We start from the raw sequence: 10,588 nt of genomic DNA on the forward strand, positions 1-10,588 counted from the left end.
AGCTGGTGACTAAACTCTTAAATGTCTCTCTTAGAAAACATTTAAAGCCAGGTAGTTGGTGGTGGTGCATGCTTTTAATCCCAGCACTTGGGAAGCAGAGACAAGCAGATTTCTGAGTTTGAGACCAGCCTGGTCTACAGAGTGAGTTCCAGGACAGCCAGGGCTACACAGAGAAAGAAACCCTGTCTCAGAAAAGGAAAAAAAAAAAAAAAACAACAACAACATTCAAGATCCAAGTCCTGGTGTTTTAATAGGAGTGAAGGAAGGTGGCTGCCTTAAGCATCTGAGAGAGCCTGAGATCAAAGAGTGAGACACCAGGGCAAGGCAGGTATGAGATGACAAGGTCTCCACAGTACAGGGCCTTTGCAGACTGCAGTAAGAGGCCTGGTCTGAATCTTGCGAGTAGTGTAGATTCCTTAGATGTTTTCAAACACAGTAACATGACCAGAGTGGAACCTCAGGAAACTCTATCTGGCCACAGAGGCTGGAGCTGCAAGCTTCTCAGGGGGCTTGGGTCCTCACTCCCGGCAGGAAACATGAGCCTGTGGAATTCTGGGAATGCCATCTTGAAAAGTGGATGGGTAGGTACAACAGAGGACATTTCCCCAAAGGGTCTTTGGCAGAGGGTTGCATGGTAGGCGGAGTTGACCCCTTTCCCAGTACTTTTGAGATTTAGAGACCGACAGACTGAGTTCAAATCCCAGCTCCAGAACATTATAAATCTGGGACTTGGGACAGGTTTTTGTACCCCTTTGTCCTAGCTCTCTTCTCTGTTACAGAGGGGTAACAAATGGCCTCCTTGTCAGGGCTGGGTACAGATTGCATGATAAATGTCTTAGACACACAGCCTGGCACTCAGTAGCATACAGTTACTAGCTGTTGTTCACACTGGTGAGGAGGCCTGAATTGGCATCCATGCGAGACTGTGAGACTGACCAGACCGCATGATCTTGAAGCTTCAAAACTTTTGTTTATCTAGAGTCTGCAGACAATGACTGTGATGGGCCCCAGTGAGACTGCAGTGTGTCATTTGGTTCCACCTTCATCTTTCAGAGCCAGCTGACCTCAGATTGCCAAAAGTGTAAAGGCCACGTGCATGTTCTGTGTGACCCAAGCCTTGGCAGAACAGAGGCTGGGATGGGCAGCTGGCCCACATCTCCAGCCAAACCTCAGACTGTTTACAAGACTAGGGAGAATCTAGCCACGAGGCCTCCACCAGGTTCTTCTGGATGCAACCAGGAGAAACTCAACACCCTGCCTCTTGCCAAGACAAGGAGGTCTCACCTGGCTTTGACCGGCCATCTGTTGCTGAGGCCACTGGCTTCCATCCTAAGAGTGGGGTGCAACAAGACCCCTTCCTCTCAGAACCTCAAAGACTTGGTTCCAGGCTCTCCAGAGACCACACCCAGTTCATGTGCATGTGCCATTTTTTTGCTTCAAGCTCAGTATCAGGACCTGCCCTGCGCCCCCTGCTCCTTACCCCTCTGTGAGGAGTTACAGGAAGAGGGCTTTGTCTCTAGAGCAGAAGAGAACGATGGGATGGCCTGATGCTGTCATGCTCTCCACTGCACCTGTGGCAGCCTCCTGAGAGCCGCCATGATCTGGAATGAAGGCCACACTAGCCATGTCTGCTGAAGAGCCCCAGACTGAAGATGACTTTGGCCCCCCCACAGTTAGATGTTTATGGTGCCAGAGGTCTGTATTAAGGTAGCTGTCTGTTGCTAGGCAGCCGTTTGCACAAATCTTGGACATAAATCCAACTTGAGGATCAACATTTTCTGACTGGTAATTCTTTTATGCCCCGGTGGCCGTGGAATATTTTCCTCTGGTTCTGGCCCTCCTCCAGTTTTCCTTTCCTGCATAGCCCTGAGAATGCTGATAATATCTTAGGGGCACCCAAGTGTGGCGGGAAGATCCTAGGCAAAGGACTTAGAGTAAGCCTTAGTTCCCAACCTTCAGAAGTGACACCCTCTTCATCCCTCAATGCCCTGGGGAAGGTGGGTGAAGACAGGCTGATGGGCACTGGGTCACAGACTCTAGAAGCTGGGCAAGGGCTGCAATGTGGGTCCCAAAACAAGCCCTGTGTACCTCTCTTTCTTCCTCCACCCTCCCTTGTCTCCATCCCCAGTCCCTACCTCCCGTGCCAGGAAGCCACCATTGAGAAAATTTCAAGTAGGCTGAACTGCTGCAGAAAGACCTTTAATGGGTAGATGGGGGTATGAGAGATTCCAGTGGACAAAGTGAGAGAATAGCATGTCCTCCAGAGGAACGGAGGTAGTGTCCCTGCCTGGGAGCCTAAGCCTGAATGCACTAAGGGCTGGCACCACAGACGGGCTCAGGGGAGGCCCGCCCACAAGGGCTTCGGGCCCCTCCTTCATGGAGACACCACCCCTGACTTGGGGTACATGGCCAGCATGCTCACAGTTGTCTCGGCTGTTCTCAGGAGCAGTGTAGGATGGGGTTGGGGACTTAGGAGGGCCCTTCAGGAAGAACAAAGGAGGCTGGAGGTATAGTGAACCCAGATGTGTACTGTGGGCATGTGGGAGATGCTTGCCCCAAGAATGATGTTCAGGTTTGAGCAGGACTACTGGACCTAGAACTTGTGTTTCCTTTGGGCTCATTTGGAACAGAAAGCTGAAAAAAATATGAGGGTGTTGTGCCAAGCCATGAGCACAGATGGTCCATCCCTGGGTTTCAAGCAGGCAGATACGTGGCTGTGTAGCCATGCACACACTAGGACAGTTGCCACGTGTGTACAGTGGCCAGGCTTGTCTTTTATGTACTAAGAAAGGGAGTCTGGGGTGGGTGTAGAGTGACTGGGAATGTGGCTTCCTTCCTGAAGAGCGCCTCCCCAGCCCTTGCATGATGGGCAGGGGATGGGGATGGGGATGAGAGTGGGGCATCAGTTACTTCCCTCTGGCACTCAGGGCTGCCTGCCGCCTCATGTAGGACAGGATGTCCATCTTGACATTGCTGACTGTGGTCCGGTGGTACCAGCGCATAACTGGTATGCCATCTGGCCCCACCAAAAACTTCTCAAAGTTCCAGCGGATGTCATGGATCTTCATAGGTTCCCAAAAGAGGCGGCCAGGTGAGCCCAGGAGTTCCGCAGTGGGAGGGCAGGAGTTCTGGAGCAGGGGTGAGAGGGGCATCAGTCTGACTTGGGGCTCCTTCTGACTTCCCCTCCCTTCCAGGGAGAAAACTGTCCAGCACTGAGGGAACAGCCCAGTCTGGGAACAAAAACATCTGACTGTCCATCTCTATGCTGACTGGAAGGTTGCAGGCCCCTTAGCTGCCCCTGTGGGTCCTGTCTTATCTCTACAGCAGGGTGATGGGACCGTGGGTCTGCCAAGCCCTCTCGTGGGACAACTAAACCAATGCCAGGACATTACTGCGGGCTGGGCCGAGCAGCTAGGGGGAGCTTCCTCCAGATTATGCACTCTCACCTTCAGGAACGTGTAGAACTTCTGCTCTTTCTCCCCGTTCACGTCTCCTTTCTCAAAGAGCTGGAAATTAGGCACAAAGCCCCCACCTGGTCGAACATACCTGGGAGGAATGTACTTGGGTGGGTCCAGAGGAGCCACATGTAGCTCAGAAGGGACTGGGGGAGGGGTGTGGGAATGTCCTTTATCAAACTCATGACTTGCATGGACACACATAGGCCGAGTGTGTGTTTGCCATCTCAGCCCCTTCTGCACCCACCCTACATGCCTCTCTACCCTTCGTGCGATGCCCAGCCATAGCCTGTTTTCCATCCCCTCCCCCTCATTCCATTACACCCAAACTGGGGTGAGAATGGTGGAGCAGAGTAACTGAGTGGCTGACATGGAGACAGTCAACCAATATCTGCAGCCCCTGAGCCTCTACCCCAAAGAGGTCGCCATCTCCAGCCATGAAAACTCACTTGAGACTGGGTAGGATCTCCGAGTTCTCGCCTGGCTCCTGTTTGCCAAATTGGTTGCAAGGGAAGCCCAGAATGACCAGGCCAAATGGTCCAAGTTCTTCTTGTAGTGCATTCAGTTCTTGCCGAGGGAGAGAGAAGAGAACAGGTGAAGTACTCACCTCTACACCCTGCTCCCCATCCAGGCCGCTGGAGCCTGTGAGGCCCAAGGAGGGAGGATTTTCCCAGGGTGACCCCGAGAGTCAGTGACAAGGCTAAGATTTCCTGACGCCAGTCTGGGGGCAGTGGAGGTTTGGGAGTCAGGAGTATGCTTCTGTACATCAGTAGTTACCCACTGCCTGGGTCAGTGAGCTGAGGACTCTTATCGGCCCCTGGGCAGATGGCTGAGGACTTTCTTAGTGTGGTTGGAGGGCAATATTTACATTCCTCTCATCTGGGAATTCAGGAACCCACGAGAGGCTCTGGCCAGCTCGCCAGTTCCCTTGGCACCCTGGAATTAGGGGCAGTACCATCATCCAGCCCATCTCTTCAGAGATATGCTATACTGTCCAAGGACTAGACGACAGCCCTGGGCACAGTGCTGTGGAACCAACCCTCCCTCCCTGCATCTGCAAATCCAGGAACTCTTCTGCAGGTGCCAGCCAAGTGTCAGGGGTCTGCTTGGCCCCAGAGTGTTTGCCCCTGGAGCCATCAAACTTTGGCCTGATTGGTCCCTCAGGCTTCTGTCTGCCCTCACTGAGAAGAAAAGACAGAGGACACTGACATTCAGGAGACATGGCTCCACAGACACATGCTGGGTTCAGCCATTGGCAGCCTTGCGGTCCTAGTTGTTTATATGGCTGCACCTAGGTGCCCTTTCCTGGATGAATACTGAGTTAAGAGGAGGGCTGAGCTAGCCTGTCTTTAAAGTTTGCTTAAGAATGAACTGGTGGGCTGGGCAGTGGTGGCATAGACCTTTGATCTCAGCATTTAAGTGGCAAGTCGACCTCTGAGTTCAAGGTCTTCTTGGTCTACAGAGCAAGTCTGAGGGAGGACAGCCAGGGCTACACAGAAACCCTGTTATGAAAAAATAAACAAAAAAGGATGACCTGTGGATGCCACCACTCCAGGACCCATCCATCTTCCCCATCAGATCTGTCCACAGCTTCAATCTAGTGGGACCCATTCTCCAGAGTGGAGCCAAGAGATGGGCCCAGATGGATGGGATTTGGGGGAGACATTCTCAGCCAGAGTGAGCTGCAGCGACCTTTATCATTTCTTACTCCAGTCAAGGGAAGCAAGCAGACACAGACAAATTATCTGAGGTGCCCTAGGGTGAAGAAGGGTAGCTGGGAACTTCCTAAAATACATCCAAAGAGCATCAGACTTGAGACTTATGTAATTACCTCCAGGAAGTTAAGAAATCCAGTGGAGCTGGGAGACAAACCTTGGTCTGTCAGTCACCATCCTTTCCCCCTTGCATCTTATGGGATTAGTCCCCAAAAGACAGAATTGGCTCCAAATTTAGCAGCATGGCATGAGGGAGCTCTTACCAAGGTATTGGTCTGTCAGACCTCAGTAGCTGGCTACATTGACAAAGAGGATATATTTGCCTGCATACTGCTTAAAAGGAATGTATTCCTCCCCATCGATGGTGAGGGCTCCATACTCGTAGATGGTACCACTCATACCGCCATGGCAGTCTGTCTGGAAGAGAAGAAGGTGGACACCAGGGAACTATTAGATTGGCCACATTTAGAAAACAGGACATTTCCCCGCCTTCCAGACATAGATGATTGCCAGCAGGGAGAGTGTAACTTACCCAGGACAACAAAAACTGGAACCTGGACTAAAACTGAGGTCTCCTAATTCCTCATCTCCCATAACCGAGACACTTGAGGACCTAGTAAGCACTCAGTATTTGCATTAACCACTTACTGAGTGCCGTGGAACTCTGAAGTTGACAATCATCACTTTTGTATTTCATAAGCAGTTAGGTTGGGTTGGTTGGAGAAGCACAGTTGGGTGGCTGCTACCAAAGTCCAGACAAATAAGAGGAAGCCTGGGTTAGGTGACTGGGAAGGAGACACAGGACAGAAAGGATGTGTCAAGATGTTGAAAATGAGTCAGAGCCTCCCAGTCTGGAAGACTGGGAAGATAAGGCGTGAGGAAGCAGGGATGTGGGAACAGGATCCCTGAGTATAGAACGGTTTGTCACAAGGCCTCACTGTGACACCCAGAGTGAAGACACAGTGAGCATTAACCCATATACCCTCTGTCTGTCTAGCTGCCACACCACAGGCTACCTATAGGAGAATGAGGGAAGGGGTGTAGGGCACAGTGGGGGGTGCCAGAGTACCCAGGTTCCCCTCCAGCCCTGCCACCAGCTCAGTGCTGTTGTGGCCATTTCTCTTCCCTCGCCTCCCCATCACACTGAAAAAAAGGAGGAAAGAGGCCACCTCACCCCTAACAGGGACAGCAAAACCATGGCTACTCTTGAAGTAGGAGAGCTTCATGGGAAGGGACAATCACCCCCTCTTCCCTCTGGTTCTAGAAATGGCCAAGATAGCACTGAGCTGCCAAAGCAAGGTCCTCAGCCTAACTGGGTGAAGCAGCCATCCAGGCAGCAGGGCAGGTGCCCCAGTGGGGAACAGTGGAATGCCTGTGTCACTGCAGGCCTCACTAGCCTGGTGAGTGGCTGCCTTTGCTGGGTCATCCCTGGCAGCTAGCAGCTCTGGCTGGGGTGCAAAGCCCTGCTTTCTGGGAGTCTAAATACTGCCAATGTTGGACTGAATGGTCAGCTGGACAGTCCTGCCCCAGGCTTCTGAAGCCCCATCTGGGATCACTTCCACCCTAAAAGTCAAACAGCATCAGGCTTGGGGGCATTGCATCAGTAATGCCAGCATCAGAGGCTGAAGCAGGAGATGGAGAGTTTAGGGCTAGCCTGGACTACATAGGGATACCCTGCCTCAACAAGAGCAACACAATACAAACAGAGCAGGATACAAGCCCTGCTGCCTCCCTGCATGTTGCTTCACCTTCGTACCAAGCTGAATCTCAGATGTGGGGAGGAGATCCCAGGGGCTGACTGAGTAATGGGACCTCTGAAACATTGGTAGGTCCAGCGTCTCCAGATAAATTTGAGAGAAGGGGACATGAGAAGCCCCTTGAATTAGACTGGGTTATCTTTACTGGCTTTGTGGCCCTGAGTGAACCATTTTAATTCTTTGGGCTTTGGTCTATTTGCCTCTCAATGTGTTTTTGTTATTGTTTTGTCTATGCAGTTACATGTGGAAGCCAAAGAAGAGAAATGTGAGAGTTTCTCTGTTAAATTATTTCATTACATTTATTCATTTATTTGGGGGAGGATGTCATAGCATGTGGAGATCAAAGGACACCTTGGGAGAGTCAGTGCATTCCTACATGTGGGTCCTAGAAATCAAACTCAGGTCGCCAAGCTTGGTTCCCGGCATCCTCACCCCCTGAGCCATGTTCTGACTCTCTCAGCTTGTGCCCAATGTTTGGCTAGGCTGGCAGTGAGCTCCTGAATCTGCCTGTCTCTGCCCCACCACCATTGTTGGCACCTGTGGCCATATCTGGCTTTTACATGGATTCTGGGGATTTGAACCCAGGTCCTCTTGCTTCCATAACAACTATTTTACTCACTGAGTTATCTTCCCAACATTCAAAATGACTTTGAGAAACTACTGACAGATTAAAACAGGCTTGGGCCAGCAGGTCATGGAAATTACCTGCAGCAAGGGCCAAAGGCCTGTAAGGGTCATAGTAAGGAGAGGCCTCAATTGTGTGCTAGCTGCCCTAAGAAATGAACAGCCATGTTTTCTATGGGGCGAGAATAGGACTCATGCTGGGAGCCCAGGCTAGCATGGGTCGGGGGGGGGTGATGTGTGATGATGAGCCATAGATTATACTCACCAACTCAGTCCCCACAAAACCCCCAGCTTCCTTCCTCAGGGTCCATAGAATCCCAAAGCCCTGTTCCTCCACCAGGGAGGCCAGGGAAGAGTACAGAGAGGGAATGAGGAACAAAGGGGGGGCGGGGGCAGGATACTCTGAGCCAGGCTTCCTGCATGCCTAGGGCCACTGGTCCATGCCTACCCCATTCTGTCTTCCTACACCCATTGGTGGGTTGTGAGGAACATGACAGATCTGCGAGGTAACAGATGGCAGCTGGACCCAGCCGGGCCTCTGGCAGTGTGTGACCATCCCTCCCCCTGCTCAGGATTCCAGCCTGTCAATTGTAAGATGGAGTGGGATTCAGGGCCACTTAAGGCCTTTCAGCCTTGACGTCAGCCTATGGTCCCATGATGCTCTCTGCCTTGCAGTCACCTAGAAACCAGCGGTTACTAGGATGCCACGTCAGCAGCTGGTAGTCCACAGCTCTGCAAAGCCTTTTGCAGCTGTAAACTGGACCAGACAGAGGCTTCCCCTTGTCATTGCCCCTCCCTCTGAGTTGAGAAGACATCCTTCAGTGGCTGTATCACATTGGGTCTGCACATGTCCCTTCCCTGTTCCCTTGTTCTGAAGTTGGTTCAAGACAAGCGGTTGAGTCCCAGAAGCCAGAGCTGTGGCATGTTAACTCTAAGGACCTGGGAGACCAGATGGGCATGCCTGAGCTATGAGGAACCAGAAGCCTCATCTGGTTATGAGATACAATCTCACCTCTCACCTTGACTTTTCTAGTCTGTCTGTCTGTCTCTGTCTCTGTCTCTGTCTCTGTCTCTGTCTCTGTCTCTGTCTCTGTCTCTGTCTCTCTCTCTCCCTCCCTCCCCTCAAAACTCACCCATCTCTCATTCCGTGAATAGCACAAGGCTATAATGAATTTCCTGGCCAGTGTGCTTTCCTGCAGCTTCCTTAGGACAGGATTCAACCCCCACCCCAAGCAGTTCCCACACTAAAGGCACAGGGCTAGTGCCCCAGTCCACCCCCACCCCAGCTCCACACCCTAGTCTTGGACTCTGCCCTGTCTCTCTGTCTTAGAAAATGCCTACTGAGCTGGTGATTAGGAACAGGCTGGAGAGAAAACCAAGGCTTTACAGGTATCCTGTCTGTTTAAGGAGCTGAGGAGAGAAAGGGGCTTAAAAACAGGATCCACTCTTGGGGCTCTAAGAGGTGGACAGAATCTGGAAACAGTATTGTGGACTTACAAGATCTTAGAAGGAAGACCCAGAGGATTTTAGAAACTCAAAGCTAGAGCCTACCCAGTCTTGTGCACATGCATGCAAGCGTGCATGTAGGGGTACATGGTGTGTGTGTGTGTGTGTGTGTGTGTGTGTGTGTGTGTGTGTGTGTGTGAAGTTGGAGAATACGGTCTCTTTCTTTGGGTCTGTCTGTGTCTACTGCTTTCTGTATCCTCACCCTAGGGAAGAGGAGAAGCCTGCAGAGTCCACCCAGCACAGGCCTGACCAAGAAGATAAGCATAGGGACATCAGCCCTCAGCCTTCCCGTTTCTATTCCAGCTCAGGTTGCAGCAGCTAGACTAGGAATAGATCAAGTAAAGCTACAGTGGCTGCTTCATACGTGGCAGGCCAGTGAGCTGTGAATAGAGAGGGCAACTGGAGGATTCCATAGCCTTCCAGCCATCCTCTCCAGCTACGCCCTGCTGATGGAGAAACTGAGGCCCAGAAAGGGATCGTCTCCAAGTCAAAATTCTTCCTGTCACAGGTCTCTGCCTCCAGCCCCCTGGGATGAGTGAAGAGGCTATCAGCCCACTCCCCCTCACGCCCCCAGCAATTTTTCAGGAGTGTGGCCACCAGCTTCACTCTCCTGAGTGGGGGTGGGGACACCCACACGCTCTCCCAAACCCGCTGAATGGGACAGTCGATCCCAAGTATCTGGATGTGGCAGCGCGACCCCAAGGTAACAGTGAAGGAGAATGTATGAACTCGGGAAAGATTGTCTTCCTGGGTTCGTACTGCCCTCTGAAGCACGCGGGTCTGTGTTGAAAGGGCGCAGAGACCGAGGGTCACAAGTGGGGTCCCCGGTGCCTCTGGGGAAGCAGTGACTCTCCCAGTCACGCGGTGGACATCTGGGTGCAATGGACTCCTCTTGAGCCCTGGAGGTTCACTCACCTTGGACTTCTCTTGTCCCCGGCCCGGCGGAACAAACCCAGCCAGGAGCAGGGACAGAAGGCAGGATGCCCGGAGGATCCGGGCCATGGCGAGCTGGGGCGCGTCTTGAAGTGGCCACCGTCCGTCTGAGGTGTCCGAAGCGCTCAGCCACATTTCAAGCCCTCCACTGTGACCAATCCGCAGCCAGGCTGGGGGCTTCCTAGCCAATGGCAACGCAGTTAGGATTTAAAGGGCAAGACGTGCCCGCCCCTTTTTCCTCCCTCTCCCCAGCCCCGGGGTGACGGTGACACAAGCCTAGGAGGGAGAGAAGGGAGTCGGCTGCCTGGGAAGAGCAGGAGATGGGTGCGGCCAGGGTTCTAGACAACACCCAAGACACAGCTTTTTTTTCCCAAGCTCTGAAAACCTAGGGCCCCAGGACTCAAAAGAACATAGAACCATTAGTGCAAGAGAAGCAGTGTGTGAGCTAGGTGTAGAGACTCACACCTGTAATCGCAAAATCCAAAAAGCTGAAGCAGGAGGATTGCGTAGGTTCAGTGCAATCTATAGCCTAAGTCGCATACTGAGACCCTGTGTCAGCTGGGGAATGCAACTTAGTGGTACAGCATTTGACCAGCAC

At 52.3% G+C, this 10,588-nt stretch overlaps 2 protein-coding genes across 7 annotated transcripts in view; one reads left to right on the forward strand and one right to left on the reverse strand.

Annotated features, from left to right (window-relative positions):
* Tnip1 (TNFAIP3 interacting protein 1) overlaps window positions 1–1,772 on the forward strand; it is a 50,623-nt gene extending 48,851 nt beyond the window's left edge. For 4 of the 6 annotated variants that reach the window (XM_076936826.1, XM_076936824.1, XM_034506421.2 and 1 more), the window contains one exon: window positions 980–1,163. In XM_076936826.1, the coding sequence (XP_076792941.1) occupies window positions 980–1,014 (35 nt within the window). In that variant the 3' untranslated portion in view covers window positions 1,015–1,163. Of the gene's footprint in view, window positions 1–979 lie in introns of all 6 variants that reach the window. The other 2 variants (XM_034506419.2, XM_034506420.2) reach the window with 2 other exon arrangements.
* Window positions 1,773–2,183: 411 nt separating this feature from the next.
* On the reverse strand, window positions 2,184–10,136 carry Gpx3 (glutathione peroxidase 3). Its single transcript, XM_034507822.2, has 5 exons — window positions 9,973–10,136; window positions 5,434–5,587; window positions 3,905–4,022; window positions 3,447–3,546; window positions 2,184–3,128 (listed from the first exon to the last, which is right to left on the reverse strand). Exons 1-5 carry the CDS (start codon window positions 10,123–10,125, stop codon window positions 2,907–2,909), a joined length of 747 nt encoding a protein of 248 aa, XP_034363713.2. The 5' UTR covers window positions 10,126–10,136; the 3' UTR covers window positions 2,184–2,906.
* Between the last annotated feature and the right edge of the window lie 452 nt (window positions 10,137–10,588).

Source organism: Arvicanthis niloticus, chromosome 6, assembly GCF_011762505.2.
Source record: "Arvicanthis niloticus isolate mArvNil1 chromosome 6, mArvNil1.pat.X, whole genome shotgun sequence".
Lineage (NCBI taxonomy): Eukaryota > Metazoa > Chordata > Mammalia > Rodentia > Muridae > Arvicanthis > Arvicanthis niloticus.